General features: G+C 36.8%; 1 protein-coding gene across 21 annotated transcripts in view; it reads right to left on the bottom strand.

The window, feature by feature from the left end:
* The window catches only part of NRXN3 (neurexin 3), a 1,699,552-nt gene that overhangs the window by 37,824 nt on the left and 1,639,473 nt on the right, over positions 1-22,255 (bottom strand). For 14 of the 21 annotated variants that reach the window (XR_008493627.2, XM_054448164.2, XM_054448165.2 and 11 more), the window contains one exon: positions 20,355-20,433. Coding sequence is in view for 18 of the 21 variants with exons in the window: in XM_054448164.2 (XP_054304139.2) it covers positions 20,355-20,433 (79 nt within the window). In the remaining 3 variants the exon portion in view is untranslated. Of the gene's footprint in view, positions 1-20,345; positions 20,434-22,255 lie in introns of all 21 variants that reach the window. The other 7 variants (XR_008493626.2, XR_008493628.2, XM_054448166.2 and 4 more) reach the window with 1 other exon arrangement.

The following is a 22,255-nucleotide window of genomic DNA, read 5'->3' as shown; positions in this document are numbered from 1 at the left end:
ATCACATAAGCATTGTGCTCCATGCTGGGGTTGAGGAGAGGAAGACATTGAAGCTTATTCTTCGTGCATCGTTTTAAAACAGGGCTTTTCTCCAATGGGTAAGATCCTACCAGGGTCAACGTGGCTACTCATTAACTCTCCTAGCTTCACTACTTCTGAAATTTTCTTAAATGAAAACAGAATCAGAGTGAAGAGAGTAGAGGAAGAAGTAAGCATGAATGACAACTGATAGGGTGAACACACATTTATCGAGTTCAAGCATAACAAATCAGCATTTGTGCAATGCCTGACTCAGAAAATCCACATATAATTTGAAAATTGGACTGCCGTAAAAAACAAAACAACACACACACACACAAATAATTATTTCACCAATTGGTCTGACAAAGGAAGTCATGTAATGGCATTTGGCAGAGGATGTACAACAAAACAGCCCGGTAAACAAATGAAGTCATTACAAGGGAAGGGCATAAGGTTGACTCCAAATGTAGCAAATACAAAATCAAATCAGATTTTTAAATGCTACAAATACAAACGTTTGCTCTTTAGTAGCAGTGCCTGACCTTTTCACAAATTGGGTTATAGGATTGGTAATACCTAAGTACATTATCGGTTCTCCACGTCAATCTTCTGGACTATGCATAGATGTTATCAAATAAGAACATTCTTAGAATAAGAAAGCAAATCTTTATGCATCCATTATATGTAAATTTATATATTTTACATATGATGATACACTTTTAACAATTTGAGCAGCTTCTGATAAATTCAAATACTAACAAAACCAAAAGAGTTAAAGAAGTCTCAGAAAACAAAATAGAAATCAAAAAGTCTTCGCAAGTTCTTCCATCTCTTAAATATACGTGTGGAAATCACTACTAATGCTGATATTTAGAAGTGGGTGCTTTTATCTTTAAACAACCCTGATTGAATAGATATGCTCCAGGCATTGCACTTGGACCATTTGTTTTACCAGCTGTTTCTAAAAATACGTTCATGATGGAAACCTTTTCTGCCTCCTCCAAAATTGCTTTTCTGAGGGCTTTTTCCCCCTTCCACAACGGAAAGGGTAAAGATATGGAAAACAACATCTGCCGAAAGATCTCACAGATTCAGGGGTGGACCATAGTCACAAGATGCATGTGGAAAAAAAAGAACCATCAAAAAACCCTGATAAACGAAATGACTGAAGAGACTGCTGCATTCTCTTGGATTAAAGGTAATCAAATGTTTTAATTCATTAATATAATCTTTGTAGCTGCAGTGACAGATGTTCCCTACATGGAAGAGAGTCTCAATTAATCTGCAGCTGGTTTAATTTTCTGGACATCCTATCGAGGGAGAGACAGAAGAGGAAGAGGGAGGCAGACACATGAATGTAAAGTTTTAAATTACTTGTTTGCAACTGCATCTTTTCATCTAACCAGCAGATGTACAGATGAGAACTGTTCAGGCATTAAGTATGTACACAACACCCGAAGCTGGGTTAAAGGATCAAGCATATTCCCAAGACTCTGGTGAAAGCCACTTCGTGTTCCATCTGTGTTCCTGGGTTCCAAGCAGAAATTTTAAACTTTCTGGTAATGGGTCATTTACGGGATAGCTTGTGCCCACTGCTGCTGCATTACCACCTGGTGTATCCATGGACAATTTGTCACTTGATGAACAGAACTGACCTTATGGAACTAATGTGTTAAGCTATATAGAGCCCTGCATATCATCATCATCATCATCTTTGAATTCCTCCAGCAGCTTTCCTTGCAGGGCCATACATCATAATTCAACCCAGGAAAAAGGATTCACTATTTTTAAAAAATTACTTGTCTGGCAAAGCTTCTGTATCTAAATATTAAAACATTTCCCTTGCTGGTCTCCTAGTATAGTCTTCTATATTTTAAGAAATAACAGATATCCCTTCTCTCTGATTACAAATGTAATACATGCTCTGCATCGATTTTTGTTGTTATTCTGTTTCATTTTTTGAGACAGGGTCTTGCTCTGTTGCCCAGGCTGGAGTGCAGTGGTGTGATCATGGCTCACTGCAGCCTTGACCTCCCAGGCTCAAGCAGTCCTCCCACCTTAGCCTCCCAAGTAGCTGGGACTACAGGCATGCGCCACCATGGCCAATTTCTACATAGATGTTTTGGAGTATGATTACCAAAATATTGGTCACCACCTAGAGATAATCACTGTTAAGTCTGTTATTGATAATATAATTCTTACACCCGATTCAGGACCTTAAGTCTCTGATTTCCAATAAATACTCAGTAAATTTGGCATGAATTTTTATTAGGCTAAATTTAGTGTAATATTTTCAATATTTAGATAATGAATTTCATGAATCAGGAGGTTATTGGTATAGATTACCCAAGAGACAAAAAAGAGGAGAGGGGATGAGAACTGTAGATACACATTCAGGAATTGCCTTTGATGTAGATCACATGCCTTATTTTGGCTGGGGACTATAATATTTGACCTTCTCTTGACACAAAGATGGATCATGTTAGCTCAACTGTAGGCTAATTCAGCTTTCCAAAATAGCTCTCTCTCCTTTGTTATAAGGCTTAAAGTGAAAAAAAATCTAGATTTAGCACAGAGACTTTTTTATAGGCATGAATTATCTTTCCACACAGTCCTTAGAAGTTTCTGTCTTTCTTTAAGTAGACTTCTAAACCGATCTTGACCTTCTAATTATATTTATCCTAGGGTGGTTTTGTTTTTGTTTTTTTGTTTGTTTGTTTTTTTGGAAATCTATTTTGTGCCTTTAATCTATTTTTTTAACTGAGATTAAAAATTATCTCAATGCTTGTTATCTAAGTGACGGATGCTTAAACTAGTAAATTCCCGGGACCTCAATAAAATAGATGGATCTTAACATCATCATTATTAGTTCACAATAAAACTTTACATGTAAAAAGGACTTCAGTCTTTGAAATCTACTCAATCTAGTGTGGCAACATAGAGAACACTTTAAAACTTTAAAACTCTTGTTTTTTGTTTTTTTTGGATGTTTATTTGTTTTCAATGCCTGAGAAAAAAACTTCAAAGAAAAACTGTAGGGAAGGACTGACATACCATTGCCAACCTTTATTTTGCTGATTAAGAATGTTATACCTAGTAACAAAATGCTGCTTTTGTAAAAGACATTGATTTTAGCCATCCAAAAACACATGATACAGTATCTGAATATAGGGCAGTTCTTTAAGTTTGACTTTGTACAGACTCACTATATTGTCCTTTTTTTTCTCATTTCACTATGGGTCACTGAAAGCTTTGGCATAGACTGGTACTGGTTTTAAATTCGAGCTTGGGAACCAGTACTCTAGGTTGCTTAATCTGTCCTCTGTGTGGGCAGATAACATTACTGAGAACACATCACTAGAGCATATATTTGAGTCTGTGCCACAAGAGACTTCTAGTCACCACTAACTGCTTCACAACTTGTCTATAATCTCTTAGTTCCCTTTGTGACTAAAATAATAGAGTTGTAGATTTGAGCCCTAAGTGGGTCAATGATATCATCTTGTGTGGCAACAATGTCCAGTAGAGGGAAGATGATGAATTTCATACTACTTCTGAATTCTCTGTTGGATGTTATCTCAGTTTAGAACAGAAATCTTTGGATATACAATAAAAAAATCTTAATATATAATATCAATAAAATGGCATGGATTAAAGATTTAGGACACCTGGGATTGAATTACAACTCCAATAAAGACTAGGTCCATGACCTTCAGCCAATTTACCTTTGTAGGCATCAGTTTTGTCACCTAAACCAAAAGCATTACAATGAACTCTAACATTCATCAAGCTTATAGTTCGAGGTTATATAAACTCTGGGATTATCAGAGAAAAAAAGACGTGCCAAAAAAAAAGGTCTTAGCTTTATGGGAATTTGGAAGGGATTGCTGTTTAATTTGATAATGTCACCAAGAGTTTACTCAACCAGAAATTTTACTGAGAGCACATCCTTCCAAATTTATGAAAGGGCTATATTTAAAGGAATTTAAGAAACAAAAGAATAAAAAACACTATGTGTCTCATTATGCCTTGTTTGACCTTCATGGGGGTCTCTTTATTTTAGCGTTTTTAAAATGTTTCATTTGGATGCCTTTAAATGAGGGCATGTTCTCTTCAGTTCAGAGTTCCCATGACTGCAGATTGCATCTGGTCTGGTCTATTTCATCTATTCATGTTATGCAGCTGGCCCCTGGGGACAGAGTGTTTTCCCTTGCTTTATAGGGAAAGCTAGTAATGAGTAAGTGTAAACAAACAAGTAAACAAACCAACTAGCCACATGGTAAAATGCGAGGTTATTGTAAGCAGAAAGGGAGAAAAAAGTCCTTGTCAGGCCATCAATAGTGCCTAATTTACCTTTGTTTTCCTCTTGTTCTTGTTAATCTCTTTGATCTCCAAACTTATTAAAACACTCATTCTAATAGGTTATTTTAGAAGATGACCCCGTGCCTCCTGCCCCCAAAGCCTTTCCTAATGCCTCCATCTTTTTTTGCCTCCTTGCATCATCTCTTCATTTTGTTTGCTTTCTTTGTAGTTCAGAACCTTACAACTCCAGGCACAAAACCACACGGGGGCCCTGCTAATGTAGAAAGCTCATAATGTTATCACTAAGCACCCTGGCTCCCCAAAGTTAACCTTATTTTCCCTCTGGGGTTTGGGATACATTAAGATTTAGCTTCATGGTTTGCCCCATGTTTATAAATGAGTCTTTCATATTTCTTCTCCATAGATTTCTAATGTGAAAGATGTTAAAGAGAGTAAGCATTAACTTATACTGCATGTTTTCAACAAGTTGAAGCTAAATGATGACTTATGAACACAAGGAAACGACAGACAATGGAGTCTACTTGAGCAGGGAGGGTGAGAGGATGGAGGGAGCAGAAAAGATAATTATTTGATACTAGGCTTAATACCTAGATGATCAAATGATATGTACAACAAAACCCTATGACATGTTTACATAGGTAACAAACCTTCACATGTACCCATAAGCCTAAAATAAAAGTTAAAAACAAAAACTTCTTAAGGAAAAGCCATTTTTGCAGTAGTACCAAATCTGGCTGGTAGTACTAAATCTGACTGTGAACCTGTATTCTCATAGCCTGATCTGGTCTAATCTGCTGCCAGGTGGTAGAACACGTTATTCACCTCAGGACATAGGATGCTCCTTCCTGCACCATACTGTATAATCTGCTACCTCCAACATTCAGAGGGCTAAGATATAAATACATGCTTTTGCTCGCAATGCAGGCAGGAGTCCTAGATATGGTGCCCACTCCATTGTGTCCTCCTCATTCACTGCCTGTGTCACCAAGAATGTTTTTCCCACTTTCCTCACAAAACTTATAAAGCTACAAATCAAAGAGGAGTACAGGGAAAGAAGAGGCTCTCAGCAGGTTGCGAAAACGTATCTCAGTCATTTAGACATTTCTCAGCTCAATAACCCCCAGCCAAGGTTTGGGGAAGAATTACTGGGATATGACACAGTATGTGGGCTGGAGATCAAGGAAGCTACTGCCAAAGAGGTCTAAAATTGGGGGTGAATGCAGCCCACACCTAGCAGAGGTGGGGAGCTCAGAAGACACACTGGCAAAGTGAAGGGCAAGACGTTAAGCTCTTACCCAAAGATGTAGTGTACAAGCTGGGTGGAGATGACCCTGGTTTAGTTTGTTATTGTGTTTCATGTCTGAGATAGTGGCATATCTAAAACAAAGGTGGGAAATGTCCTTAAAGATGAACTTTTAGGGCCGGGTGCGGTGGCTCATGCCTGTAATCCCAGCACTTTGGGAGGCCGAGGGGGGCAAATCACGAGGCCAGGAGTTCGAGACCAGCCTGGCCAACATGGTGAAACCCCGTCTCTACTAAAAATACAAAAATTAGCTGGGTGTGGTGGCTCACACCTTTAGTCCCAGCTACTCAGGAGGTTGAGGCAGGAGAATTGCTTGAACCTGGGAGGCGGAGGTTGTAGTAAGCCGAGATTGCACCACTGTCCTCCAGCCTGGGTGACAGAAAAAGACTCCGTCTCAAAAAAAAAAAAAAAAAAAAAAAGCTTTTAATGTCCTGTTGTATCCTGTGTGGTCTCATGTACTTAGTGGAGAACTCAAAAAATGTTGGGATCGACTATAAAATGGGCAAGAAGGTCTTACGTATTAAAAAGAAAAAAAAAGACTACACATTTTTAACCTATGGGACTTCTCTAGATTGGGGTAAACTATGACCTCTGAGCCAAATCCAGCTCCATCTCTGCTTTTGTATATCAACTTTCATGAAAACACAGCCCTGCTCATTTATTTGTTTCCATGGCTGCTATTGTGTCATTATAAGAGCTGATTGAGGAGATAGGGCAGGGACTGTAAGACCCTCAAAGTGTAAAATACTTACACCCCAGCCCTTACAGAGAAAAAGTTTGCTAACTTTGGCTCTGGGTAATTAATCTGACAAATTTTAACACTGGGCAATACAGTATTGCCAATTTTCATGATCTTTTAGTAAGAAGAGGTCTCTGCTTCAAAGCTAAGATGGAAGCACTGCTCTAGGACAGAGGGTACGCAAACATTTTCAACTATATACATTTTCCAGTTTATGATCTGGATTCGGGATGGGTTGAGACTGATATAATTTGTAATGGAATCCTCAGATGCTTGCGCAGGCCATACTTGCCTTGGAATAAGGATTATAATAAAAGCAAACACAGTTTTAAAATTATGTTTCCTTTTTAATTGTGATTTTTAGTTCTTTATAACTCATTTTAGGATTCTTTTCTTGCATAGGAAACTCAACTCAAAGACTCAAAAAAAGTGTGTGTGTGTTTTGGTTTTTTAAATAGTTTTGGATGCATAATGCAAGGAAGTGGGGAAAAAGGGAGGATAAACAAATAGGTACAATTTTAAGATATGTCAAGGGCATGTGGGTGTCAGAAAGGGTCTAAGATAAGAAATACAAGTTTGTTTTGTTTTGTTTTGTTTGCTTTCTTTTAGCTGTAATACCTAAATCACTGTGTTCCAAGAAACAGATTTATTTCTGAAATAAAGGAAATGCAGTATCTTAACCCAAGCTCTTGCTAAGAGCCTCTATTCTTAGATTCCTAACATCAGTTAAAGGTGGCTGTTGTCTGAGCATATGTTTTGAACAGAATTGATCATGAATAATGAGCTAGAAACCCCAAGTGCGGCCGGGCGCGGTGGCTCACGCCTGTAATCCCAGCACTTTGGGAGGCCGAGGCAGGCGGATCACGAGGTCAGGAGATCATGACCATCCTGGCTAACACGGTGAAACCCCGTCTCTACTAAACACACAAAAAATTAGCCGGGCGGGGTGGCGGGCGCCTGTAGTTCCAGCTACTCGGGAGGCTGAGGCTGGAGAATGGCGTGAACCCGGGAGGCGGAGCCTGCAGTGAGCCGAGATCACGCCACTGCACTCCAGCCTGGGCGACAGAGGGAGACTCTGTCTCAAAAAACAAAACAAGAAAAAGAAACCCCAAGTGCACATATTATTACATAGGTGACATCAAGGGAGACTCACCTCACATAAGTGTTGGTATTTCTCTCCAATATTGGAGTCATTCCTCCTTACGGGAAACCAGGGTAACTTGTTTTAACCACAATTATTTGAATAAATCATAATGGAACAATTTTATAACCCCCATCAACCAAGATTCTTAAAGCCTTTTTGATACATAATAACTAACGCATTTATCAACTACTTCCCAATCATGTAATACATTAAATACACAGACTTTCTTTTATTATCAAGGAGGCCGGCAGCTATTTCGTATATTTACATTAATGGAAAATAAGCACTATGTAAGAGACAGGATAGCATAGTGATGGGTGTCCACGCTGGGGGCAGTTGGCTTGGGTTCAGATCCCAATTCTTCTACTTCCTTGCTGTGTGACCTTGATAATTTGCTTAGCTCTTCTGTGCCTCCATTTACTGATAATTAAAATGGAGATAATAAGAATAGACTCTCACATGATTGCTGTGAGGATTAAAGTAGTTAACAATCTGAAGTACTTAAGACTATATTTCACTAAAGGAAGTGCTAATATTCACTGAATGATGAAACAAAGTTGTAGCAGTGGCAAACCTATAGGAGAAAGCCTAGAAATCACTTCGAAGGACTTTATTCAAAGTTGTGTATGCTGCCATGGAAAGTTTACTATAGGTAGGCCCGGAATGGTGGCTCACACCTGTAATCCCAGAACTTCGGAAGGCCAAGGCAGGCAGATCACTTAAGGCCAGGAGTTCAAGACCAGCCTGGCCAACATGGTAAAACCCCGTCTCTACTAAAAATACAAAAGTCAGCTTGGTATGGTGGCGCACGCCTGTAGTCCCAGATACTCAGGAGGCTGAGGCAGGAGAATTGCTTGAATCCGGGAGGCAGAGGTTGTAGTGAGCTGAGATTATGCCTCTAAATTCCAGCATGGGTGACAGAGTGACCAAAAAAAAAAAAAAAAAAAAATTATGGGGGCAACTAAACTTCACACCAAATTAAAGCAAAATACTGCACTATCAGAAACCCAATCAAATTATCTATGTGGTCAAATTAGAAGGACTAAAAAGCTGTAACACTTTCCTTTTTAATTTCCAGACCTCTCAAACTCTTTTACAAAGCAATGATTAAGTATCTTACAATAAAACGATCTTTTTAAAAACTGCAGCTGCTTTCTGCAGTACTATGGTTCTCATGCTGTTTTAAATGTTAATATACTAGCTTACCCTATTAGAAAATGTGGAAGCAAAGGGCATTGACATATTTCACTGTGCAGTTGGTTAATTAACATGCATTACATACCGTAACTAAATAAAATTCATTAGAGTTTAAAAGTTATAAAACCTAACTATGTAATGGAATCATGCTATAGATTCTATGTGCTCAGAAAATGTATCTGGGATGGTCTTTCCAAAGCTCAAGGGACAGAATTTGAAAACCTAAGAAATATCCTGTTCTTTGTCAATGTTAGTAAAAGAGGAATATTTGGAGGAAACAAAATTAGTCAAAGTGGACATTCTCATGAAGACATGGTCATAATTTTGGTGGCATTTACAAACAGAGTAATCAGGAGTTCTAATTTTGCTTCACTGTCTTCATTTTGCCATTGACACAACCATAATACATTTAAACTCCATTTTATCTAAGACAGTTAAAGCCAAGGACCTCCTTGAGGCAATAGGGAAACCCGAGTCATGCTAAGCTCCACAAAGGAGCGTGTCAAAATTCGACAACTTAGTACTTTGAGAAGTGTTGAAAGAATGACTGGCACACTGTAATATAAAGAAAATGTCTATTTTCAAACAGATTTGGACTTGAACATTACGTCTACCATTTTTGTGCAGGTATGTGACCTTGAACAAGCAAACTTAAAATCCCAATTTTCTCAACTGTAAGATGACCAAGGTAGTTTTTATCTCACAATAACTTAAAATGAGATTTAAATAAAATACTGTGTTTTCATGTACCCAGTATAGTACCTGGGCTAGTGGTGTGCTTGAGCCAGTTTATGACAACTGATTGCAAAATTTCTAGGAAATTTGCAAGCTGGTTGTTAAAACATGGCCATTTTCAAAAGTTAATAGATATAAAGTTACAAGTATATTAAAAACAGATAATTAAAAACTGAAAACTCGGTACTTCCTAATTATTTTACTAAATTGTACTATTATCTACGAGGTTCTTGATGTCTATAGTGTACGTATGATGAAAAAGCCATATAATTGTGTACGAGCAAGCACACTTCCCAATTCTGAGTTTAGGGCTGTCATATTGGTAGCTAGAAATCAGCCATGGTGGGAATATTTTACACCATACAGAAACTGGAAAACTGCAAATTAGAGCTCTGTATGTGTGCTGGTTTTAAAACATTTATCAGCAAGCAGCTTTACCTGGCTCGTAATCAATATCTCTTCCTTTCCTCCTTCCTTTCTTTTACATTTCCCTCCTCCTCTTTCTTCACCTTTCTTGTTTCCCTTCCTTCTTTCATCAGAAAGTTGTTCTTAGTCCACAGAGTCATCCAGTTCCTCATCCTTGGCCTTTCTTCCCTTACCCTTAAGAAAAACCAGTAGCTACCCTGGCCTGACTGAAAGGTCTCATTAGAAAACCACAGGTCTGGATATGCTTTCTCTTTTTCAGATTACAAATACAGATTTTTCATCTGAAATCTTTAGGCCTATTGAATAATCTTTAATCTATTAATATATGACCTATTACTCATTTTTATACCTATTTGATATTCTCGTGCTCAACCCTTAAAGAGGGAAAGTTGTTACAAAGTGTCATTTTCATGCTATTCGTATCCAACTAATCAAATCCTTCCAAGTAAAGCATCAAGTCGCCTGGATAATCACAGGTAGAGTCCAACATTTGGATAATTAACTGGGCACTTCCTTCTACTTTTGTCTCAAAATTCAGACTCTATTCTCAGAACTAAAGCTGTTATGTACGTCGTGTTCTCTGGAATGGGAAAAGAATGAATTTAGGTCCAAGTTGAAGTGTTGGCTCTCTAATGCTTCCATGAATTAAAAAATAAAAAAGTAAAATGTGTATCAGTTGACTCAGAAAGATCAAAAGATAATCTTACCTCGAAATATGCATGAGGTGGAACCAGTAAGTTAAAAAGTTTTTTTTCCCATCCTCAGATGCCTTGCTGAACACATTTATCTTTTAATACATAAACATAAATGCATTTTATAATAAAACATTTGCAGATTTCCATAAAGTTCCTCACCAATTCAGGAAAAGGCACTGTTCTACACAGCAGAAATGATGCTCCCTCACTAACAATTCCTGAAAAACATCTTCCGTTGATCTGCTCCTGAAGAAAAGTTTCTGACTAGAAGACTGATAATTTCTGAAAAAAACTCTTTGGAAATTAGATCTTACATGAAGTCCCTTTAACAGTAAGCCCATTTAATCATATCAAAAATAATCAACAAGGGTTTCTTATTGTCGTTGATCAGATTGCTGTTTGAGTATAATTATCAGTAGTTTCCCACTGTAAGTTTTTCCTCCTTAAGTCAGGTAAAAAGTACAACTTATGACTTCCAGATGCAAACCAGTGACCAGCCTTACAATGTGACTGAAAGTTTGTTTTGCTTCTTTGTGAAGTTCCCTAGGGGTAAGGTTAAAAGTAGAGACAATAGGAGAGTGAGAAATAAAGGCAGAGGATTTCAAATCACATCTTACAAACAGAGAACAGAATCACAGAACAACACCACGACAGTGGACAAGACAAGATGGCAAGACAGATGTGCCAAACAAGAGACACATGCTTGACTGCTGTGCCAAGAAAAGAAAACACAAGAACAAAACCATACAGAGATGCTGCGAGAGCAGCTCTTAGGGCTGCCGTGATCCAATGGAAATAATAAAAACAAGGACCCACGAAATTATAACTACAAAAGAATGTAATCCCCACAACTCATACACTGGACTTGCTGGGTTAGCCTAGATGTGTCACTTGGATGAAACACAAGATGGTGTCATGCACTGGTGATGGAGGCCATGGTTAGTTGATTAGCTACAAAACTGTCACGGCATGCCACACAATGATCCTGGGCTTGTCCAGACAGAAATAAAAGATACAACAAATATTCTATATCTGCAATAAAATTCTTTTTATGCCATCTGAAATTTGTGGAGAGGGGTGTGTTTCTCTGTCGTTTCTATGTGTTTTTCTTTTATTTTTTTCTGACTCTTCTTTTATCTTTTCAATTAATTACATTGTCATAAAGGGGAAAGTAAAGGCAAGTGGTCCATGCAGATATGGGGGTAAATAAAAAGGAAAGAAAAGGAAATTAAAAGGAAAAATATGCATAGAAGGAGGAAGAGGAAAACACAGTATTCATTCTTTTGTACACAACTTTCTTGGATTTCGTTGGGGTTTGTTTTGTTTTGAGATAAATACTGGAGGGATATGCTGAAAGGGGAAGAATTCGAGATTAGGATGGCAAGAAAAGATTTTTTTGCCTTGTTTGATTTGTATATCTATATATCTCTCAGTATTTGAAAATAATGATTATAATTACTCATAAAAGTATAGCAATGAGTTAAAAATAGCCATAATGATCAAAATAGTAAATATGAAAACAAAATAAATTGAACCACCAAAAATTCATGCGGCACAAGATGAGGTGAAACAACAAAATGTTCTTCAAATATATACAAGGTATATATCTATTTATATATATACACAGGAATGTGCATATACGGATAGATATATCTGTATAATTTTTTCTTTCCACCCCTCCCAAGGATAACTGAATTATGGAGTCACCATTATAATTATGATGAAGAAATCTTAAAGAAAAATCAACATGCTTTGTTTGCCAAGTTAAAACAGTATCATGCATGTCTGTGTTGGCTGATGCTGGTTAAGAATGATGGCGTGAATTTCTGTGTAAACACATGACTGATGGTAGGGGCTGTTAATCTCTGATTACATTAGTCTAATATCACTTATACTGTGTCTACATATATATGGAGTGACAGGCACTATATTATTTGCATATGTGCATATCATATATATATACACACAGTACATATACTTGGGGCTTATGGAAGAAAAATGTAGAATAAAAAGAATAAATCCCATAAAAACTTGTCTTTTAAAACCCAATCCCTCTTTATTGATTTTTGGGGGACTTGCTTAATGACGTCATTAAGCTCACTCCTTATGTCATTAAGCTCACTCCTTATGTACCACTTGCATTGGCATTTGGAATCAGGAAGTTCTCATGAGTTCAGATTGAAATTCTCCCTTCAACATGTCCATCCTTTACCCTATTACCTAAAAATGGTGTGGCCCTTGGCCATACTGTATATGTGAAGCCCCCAAAAGAGTGTTGCTTTTTTTCTTTACTGAGCTGTACTAATTCCAAAAGAGTGTTGCTTTTTTACTTTACTGAACTGTACTAATTTTTCAATCATAATAAATGAGAATTCTGTGTCACCAAACTAAAATACAGAAGAATGCTTCTTGGGATTAGTTGAATCTGTCACTGCTTGGCATCATCTTGTGTGATTTTTTTTTTCTTGCATATCCCTGATAAGGTATGCTGTTCACTGAATTGGAGTGCTCCAACATCCTTAGGGTGCTGATAATATCGTGGGCATTTCCATTCATTGTCCTCATTGTTTCTTCCCTTCCTCTTATTCCTCTTATTATATCTGCCTTTCCTAATAAACTGAACTTCTAGAAGCAATATTTCTGAAGCAAAATACTTTTGTTTTCCTAGCACCTATTCTAGTGCCTACATGTAATAGTTACTCAAAAGTGTTACATATAGAAGAGATTTATCAAACTTTCAGATAGAAGTATATACACTCATACATTGATTTTTATGGATTCCCCTGCCTCGCTCTCCAACCTACCGAAAAATCCTGGGTAATGGAGCTGGATAGAATTTTTTTTCATTTTTTTATTATTAAATATATTTGTTATGAAATCCATAAGAGTCATTCTATGGGCCACATATATTATGCACACTATTCCTCAGGCTAAAATGCAATAGCTAATTAGTAGATCTTTCCTATTCTTATATTTCTATTCTTACCCTAATTTTCAAAGCATTTCACCATTAAGGATTTTAAAAGCTCATAGTTACTGCAATGGTTTAAAAAATAACTTGGGTTGGGATGGGGCTGTTATAAAAAAGTGACATAACTGGCCGGGCACGGTGACTCACTCCTGTAATCCCAGCACTTTGGGAGGCTGAGGTGGGTGGATCACGAGGTCAGGAGATTGAGACCATCCTGGCTAACACGGTGAAACCCCGTCTCTACCAAAAATAGAAAAAAATTAGCCATGCGTGGTGGCGGGCATCTGTAGTCCCAGCTACTCAGGAGGCTGAGGCAGGACAATGGCGTGAACCTGCGAGGCGGAGCTTGCAGTGAACCGAGATCATGCCATTGCACTCCAGCCTGGGCGACGGAGTGACACTCCATCTCAAAAAAAAAAAAAAAGAAAAAAGAAAAAAAAAAGTGAAATAATTTAGTGGGTTAATAAAGACAAAAACTGTGTCATTAATCTGGAATATTATACTCCCATGAATATATTCTATTAACTTACAGATCAATAAAGGCAGTTGAAAAATGGGTATGATTTAGCCTAGACCTAAGTATGTGAACAACTATTTGCTTTTGTGAGCATTAGACATGTATTATAAGTCAAATTTTAAAATGACTGATGTCCACAGCCAATAATAATTAAATTAAGTAATTTTCTATTGATATACAGTTCTCTTTCCAAAGCTAAAATGCTTGTCTTAGATTATTTCCATTATCTCTTTGGTCAAAGTGTTTAAGTGGATCTGAGCCTTTTATCAGAATTTATAGCATTTACAGATCATTGAATTTAGAGATCTGTCATACTCCAACATTCCTATGAGATTTTACTTGGACATTTATTTTTGTACTATATTCTGAATAGCCATTGACTAATGAAATTTTAACATAATTCTATTTGCTAATGAGTTTTCATATAGAAAAATCTAAAGTGAATAAATAGTTAAATAAAATTGACTTATTTGTAATAAAAACATACAGGTTGCTAACTTCAAACTTGACAAAGACACAAATGACAAAATGTATCTCTATAAGATTTCAAACATCAAATTTAAGGCCAACAATCAGCACATTTACTTGTTATCTGTAAATTCTGGTATAAATTTCTCTTGATCCTTCACTGGAAAATTATTAATTATCTATCAATATTTCAGCTGCATTTTCTACCATGTTCCAGCAAATAAAAATTAAAATGATTTGGTGAGCTTTTAGTAACTCAGTGCCAGATTTTCAGATGATACTTTCCCGAGGCATCTCACTGATAAAGATTAAGAATCCAGTTCCACCTGGAAAATAGTGATCTTGGTGTTATGCCAAATTTAAGTTTCACTCAGTTTGGGTTGTATATTATAGTAGGGCTAACAAAGAGGAACTAAGTAGCAGTAACACCCAAATGCAAATGTGAATACTGTAGATTTGAGGAGTAAAAATATACCTGAGAACCACTCTGGGAATAGCAATTGTTTTGTCATCTCATATTACTGCCATTAGTTTAAACATCTCCTTCAATACGACCCATTATGAAAGCTGTTTAGCACAGTCTTATTGATGGATGGATGTGTTTCATCTTCACTTCCTTTTACTGTCTGCCCGCTGGTGGAAGTGCTGTCCCTTGAGATTTGATCAAAGGACATTTAAGAAAAGTGAAGGCAGAAAAACTAGCTACTTGACAAACTGAAAAATATACCCCTGGATAACGACTGGATGAATCAATGTGGTTAAGTATTGCCGTGCCCACTTATCAGGTATAAAAGTACTACTTTTTTTTTTTTTCGCTCTGCTCTGTGGCCTTCTGCCCCCAAGACTTTTAGAATCTTGAAACTACAAATATGTAAAATCCAGGAAGTTGATCATGTCTAATTATACAAAAGCTCATCTAAGAATACATTTGTTTTCACTATTACTCTATTTCCAAAGATGGCCATTCTAGGGATAGCAGCAGGGGTATGGGAAAGAGAAGAAATGGAAAGTGAATTGCATTATTTTCTCTGAATTTCAGAATTCATTCCCACATTTTAGATTACAAATGTGAATTTACTAATGATCTTAATTGCTATTTGGCTTCCATAATCTCATGAGGGTATCCTTTTCCTAGGGGTTATTTGAATGCTCTCCAGCTCATCTGTTTTTCTTCTTGGATTCAAAGAGATAAAAAGGACAATGAAATATGAATTTACTGCAAAATTTAATATTAATAGAAGTGCAGTTGGAAATGAAACAGTTTATATGCAAAGAACGAATCTAAAATATTACTGATTTGTTTTGTGAAGAACACAATTAACATTTATAAATCAAGAGTTAAAATCCAGACCCTCGCCTTTAGATAGCTATTCAGATACACTTCTGAATATCTTCATTTGATGCAGATGGTTTTATTATAACTTTATTGTTTAAAGGTTCAATTCTGGGTTCTTGAAGCAAATATTCAGAAAATGTGATTGTATCTGTGACTTATAAAAGAGTCTAGTTCCCAAAAAAAAGGTAGGGAGAGGAAAAAGCAGAGAATAATTTTCTCAAAAAAAAGTAGGTTTTGGCCAGGCACAGTGGCTTATGCCTGTAATCCCAGCATTTTGGGAGACTGAAGTGGGTGGATCACTTGAGCCCAGGAGTTTGAGACCAGACTGGCCAACACGGCGAAACCCCATCTCTACCAAAAATACAAAAATTAGCCAGACTTGTTACCCAGTCTCAAAGAAATAAATATTTTAAAATAAATTTGTTAAAAATATAGGTTTTGTCAGGGCAGCCCTATTATATGAAATCATAAATTTTAAATTATTCAACAGGTTTAATTTTAGCTGTTAAAGGGGAAATGAAATTAGAGATATAAAGTTCTGTTTCAAACTAATTTAGTCGACAAATCCTAATTGAGCTTTTACTTTATGCCTTGCTCTCATGATTTGGGATTTTAAAAAAAATTTTCTACATATTTACCAGCAAAAGTATACCGTGAAAATTTGACTTCTATCGGATTTGCAAGGTTTCTAGACTCCTATTGACCAAACTCCAAAAATATTTATGTTGTTCCTAATATAATAAGATTAAGCTATACCAAACTGTGGTGACCCCTAAGCACAAAAGTACTGTGAGTGAAAGGCGATTGCTTATACCTAACTCAAAACCAGCAGTTTAAAAATCCAATGTGATTTGAAGAAAAAATAATTTCATTTAAAATTTGATGCTCACATGAAAATAAAAATTGAATTATAGCATACACTAAATTACCCAAATTTATGAAAAGTGAGAGCTTCAAATGGATGTAAATTAATAAGGAAATAATCTGTAGAAGTTAAATGCCTCATAAACGGAGACAGCTAGAAAATAATAAACTTGCTAGCAAAGTGAAAGAAGATAAAGTAGTAAGTATGATAGAACAAGGCCAAGGAAGTTAGCCAAATTTAGTGTATTTCCATCAAGCAAAAGGCCTGGAAAAATGTTTTAGAAATGGAGGCAGTGAATTAGGGTATTCAAAACCAGAATTTTAATGTTAGTGGTAATGTAGAATTGCAAGATTGGCAATTTATGTCAAAGGTATGTTAATGTCACCATTATCTGTTGCTGCATGGGTAGCAGGTCCCTTCTCTTTAGGCAGTGCAAATCTTGCCCAAGAAACTGATTTCTGATTTCAATCTGTATTGTTTTTGGAAAATGTGAAGCCTGAGATACACACACACACACACACACACACACACACACATATATATATATATATATATATATTTTTTTTTAAATTGAGACAGAGTCTCACTCTGTTGCCCAGGCTGGAGTGCAGTGGTGTGATCTTGGCTCCCTGCAACCTCCGCCTCCCGGGTTCAAGCAATTCTCTACCTCAGCCTCCCGAGTAGCTGGGACTACAGGCGCCCGCCACCATGCCTGGCTAATTTTTTGTATTATTAGTAGAGACGTGGTTTCACCCTTTTGGCCAGGCTGGTCTTGAACTTCTGAGGAGATATTTCTTATGTAATGAAAAAGAGGGCTTGATAGCTCTAAGCAGGTAATCTCCATTATCGGAAATCAGGTCTTCTGGGCAAACCTCTTCTCTCTCTGCATTACTAGGAATATCTACCTACTTCTTGTATTAAATATACCTCTGACGTATTTCCCTGTATATCCAAATCACTCACCAGGAATACTTTATGGAGTAAATAAAATTAGAAAAATGCAGTGCTCATTCTTCAAATGTGATGAGTTGAATAATGACAGGTGGAAGAAATCAATATCAGCCTCCTAGAGCTACATGTTCACTCTTTCAAGGTAGGGGGTTCTGTCACTCACTTTATCTCCTCTCATGCTCCCTTACAGAACACAACAGATTGTTTTAAAAACTATATCTCCCCACCCACCCCATGTTATTCAAGAAATGTTGGTGTTGAATTTCTGTCCTCTGCTTCTGAATCGAGAAAATACCTGTGTGTCCTCTAGAAAACAAATGGATTTAGTTTGGGGCCATTCAGGTTTATGCTGTTCAAGTCTCATAACAAATAGCAATATATACCCATAAGCTGGGGAGCTATAGAGCTAGAGAATCTGAAGCTGAGATCTGAAGCCCACTGCCTTATTATGAAGGTTGCTGTGGAGATGACTTTCTGAGGCAGGGTGAGTAGTTGAGGAAAGATGGTGATAATATTTCAGAATGACCAAGCCTCAATTTTGATAAGCCTTAAAATCTACAGATTTGATAAACATTGCTGCATATAGAGATATCACTGCTAAGAAAGGAAGAAAACCATTTGGGAGGTCAAAGCGAGAGGATTTCTTGAGGCCTGGAGTTCAAGACCAGCCTGAGCAACATGGTGAGAATCCCATTTGTATACAAAATAAAACAAATTAGCTGGCATAGTGGTGCATGTAGTTCTAGCTACTTGGGAAGCTCAGGCAGGAGGACCTTGAGCATGGGAGTCTGAGGCTGCAGCGAGCTATAAACATGCCACTGCACTCCAGCCTAGGTGACAGAGTGAGACCTTACCTCAAAAAAAAAAAAAATATATATATATATATATATATATATATATAATTAAAGCCTAGATTTCTTAAAGTGTTTGCCACAAAACAAACTAATGTACGTATTGATGATTGTGACCTATTAATATATGAACCCTTAATATCTAGCACATGCTTAACATATACAGTTGACTCTCAAAAATATCTGTTGAATTGAATTATGCGAGGAGTTAGATAGCAAAACTATTCTATTCTCTGACAGCTAATTTCTTAAAAAAAAAAAAACAAAAAAACAGAATAGGAAGGACTCAAATCCAGAGATATATTGTATCCTGCCTGAGTGCTCAAAAATATTTATTGAATGAATGAATGAATAAATTAATGAAAACATGGCACCCAAGTTCTGGTATAGTTCGGATGTATCTGCCCTTTTAGGGTTAAAACCTCACATAGCACATACAGATTATTATTACCTAAAAATCTGGAAAAAAAAAAAAAACCCGACCAGATCATATTTACTTTCCCTCCACACAGCTGAGCTCCCAATGGAACAGATTACACTCCAGAATGGAAGCCCCGTCATATTAATGATATGTCCCTGTGTCATACTAAGGGTATGAACCCACAGAACTTCCTGGATCCAATGCGACTTGCAAGAAACCAAAGCAGTCAGGCTTCAACAGATTTGAAATCTTGTAAATCATTTAGGGGTCAGAAATGGAAGGTTTTTATTTGTATTAGATTATTTTTTCATGAAGCTTAAATTTTCTAGAATTAGCAAAAGAGAATTTTTAATGGCTTTCCTTTTCTTAAAAGGAAAAAAATCTGGAAGCAATGCAAAAAATAACTAGAAAATTCTATTTATTTTAGTCTTCGCAGAAATAAGATCCTGGCCCAACTCCAGCTATTAATTCTATTAAACATACACAGAAATTCGATGATATCTGTTCTCTATTATATACATATAAATGTTTAACTTATAGTAAGTCTCAAAACAGACAACTGGGAAAAGTTGATAGGAAATAATCAGGGACTGCAATTGCCTGCTGGACATTATGTCATATATAGCTCACTATAAAGAAAGACCATAAAACATCAAAATGTATCTGGGTCCAAATGGGGAACACATTGAAGCTTCTGATTGCTAAAGTCTTCTCAACTTCAGCACAGTAGATACATTTTGAAGCATCACAGCTGTTAACACGGCATGGTACAGTACTAATTTTGTGTTTACTATATTGTTGCACAAGTTTTCTAGACACACAGTTAACAAAATTAGTATAAAGATAATACCATGTTAACTGCTGTTGAAATCCCATGGAAAATATATATCTACACATATTTTTTTTGGTTCTCTTAACTCAGAACAATTCATGAATTTTAAGTCATTTACCAATCTTTATGGCTCCACTTACCAATCTTTAAGCTCCTCCATGGGTTCATCCTTTCTTGATGTCATTCCAACATACATTTCCTCATGTTCCCACCCTCTGTGAATTTCATAGCTGCCACTGGCTGCTACACGTTTGCTGCTCCAGTGGTAAGTCTGGGCATCTGCTTGCTCAATGTTAAGTCATATGCCATGATTTTTTGTTAGCTATCAAGAGACTGACTTAAAATTTTTGTGGGATCTTATTGCTCCTTCCATGGGATTTGATGCTTTCATTGATATAGTATTTATATATGTATACTTATACATATATAGATATAAAAATATACACACATTAACACACTATAATCTATATATAAAACACATGTAAAATCACATATATGTATGTATTGTTTTTTGCAAAAGAAAAAAGAAAGCAAGCAAAACAAGACTGACCTGACCTACCTGTACTCGGCTCACATTCAACAAAGTCTTCATCATCACTTGAACATTCAGCAGATGAAACAAGATCATCTGATGTTGGCTGTTTATGTCAAAGAGAAAATAATGGGGTAAGGGAAGAGAGAGAAGAGAGAGAGATAAGGAAACTAATGAACAAAGATATCAAAGATTTATCACTGTGTCCCATCTCCCATCATTACGATTATTTTTCTAAAGAGGGCATACTGTAGGATGAAGAATTCTTAACTACTGTGTGGCTGAGAATGACTCTGGGTCTAGACCGTCTCGGGGGCGGGGGGGTCTTCCGTACAGCTGAGTGACCCAAGGTGGTTCCAGGAGACTTAAGCCTAACCCATCCCCATAAATGACATTTTGCAGCCTTACTTCATCCTGATTTTGAGTTTTAAGAATCAGAAGGACAGGAGAAGGGCTGTTGTAAAGGATGGGCATGTAAGAGTGCAAAGCAACACAGACATACATTGTGGCTTTGAGAGAGTTTCAATCCTTATGGTGTGTGGTCTCAAGTGTATGCCGTGGTAGTTGTGCATCTACAGGCTGGCATAATTAATGAATGCTGTGGAATGCATTCTCTTTAGGAACAGCATAATGGCTTTTATCATTAACAAGAATTCCTTCATGTAATTGCTGCAATAGCTGAATTGGTAATGTGGACCAGTAGCATGATACCACACAATAGTCCCTGAACACAGGTAAGGTTGTTCCTGAAGAGAGCAAAAACAGTTTTGACTGCAATAATAGTAGTTCAACTTGAGGCACCTTTTAAATTCTGAGTCTTGCAGAAACTCCCCAATCCCAGGGAATCTATTACAAGAAATATAGGAGACTGAGTATCAGCTGTGAGAAGAGCCCTCCATACAGTAGGTGAGATGACTGCTTTCTGTATTTGGTACATATTGCATGCACAATAAATATTGAATGAATGAATCTACAGATCTTATGCAAAAAACAAACTTTTGGTCTACTATGTGCATGAGAAGACTCAATATATTATAGTTCAATAATGCTCATTTATTTCCCCTTCTTCGTGTTACCAATATTTACTGACTTGTCGATCTTCCAATTCCCAAATGTACTAAAGTCTGGATCCAAATTCAAGGGGAAGAGGTAATAAACCACTCCCCTTCTATTGAGCAATTACTACAAGCCAGATGCTGTCCTAGACATATGTATACATACATACATACATACATACATACATATATATATATACACACACACTTTTTAGTTATAGTTATTAATTAGACATGATTCTCACAGCCATCTTTTGGGACAGGGATGACTATTATATGCCTAATTAGAATTGCAGTTAGACAGGTTAAGTGAGTTGCTGAAAGACATACAGCTAGTAAAACACATAGTGGGAATTTGAATAAATACATCTTAGTCAAATTCTGTGTTTGTGGCTTGCAATAGGCTTCTTTATACCTGGTCTTACATTATAGACAGAATTATGTCCCCTCAAAATTCATATGTTGAAGTCCTGCTCCCCAGCCCCTCAGAATGTGACTGTATTTGATACAAAGCCTTAAAGGTGTAATGAAGTTAAAATGAACCATTAGGATGAGCCCTAATCCAATATGACTTGTATCCCTCTAAAAAGAGGAGAGTAGGACACAGACATACCCAGTGGGAAGAAGGCCATATAAAGACACTAGAAGATAATCATCTACGAGCCAAGGAGAGAGTTTTCAGAAGACACTAATTCTGCTGACACCTTGATTTCAGGCTTCTAGCCTCCAGAATTTCGAGGAAATAAATTTCTATTGTCTAAGCCACCTGGTCTGGGATATTTTGTTATGAAAGCCCTAATAAATGAATACATATGACAGCCTTTCTACTCAGGATTTCCAGAAAACATCTTTTTTTTTTAAACAGACATCCTA

This window comes from Pongo pygmaeus, chromosome 15, assembly GCF_028885625.2.
Source record: "Pongo pygmaeus isolate AG05252 chromosome 15, NHGRI_mPonPyg2-v2.0_pri, whole genome shotgun sequence".
Taxonomy (NCBI): domain Eukaryota; kingdom Metazoa; phylum Chordata; class Mammalia; order Primates; family Hominidae; genus Pongo; species Pongo pygmaeus.
Note: the sequence above shows the minus strand (reverse complement) of the source record. Positions and strands in the feature narration are given on the sequence as shown.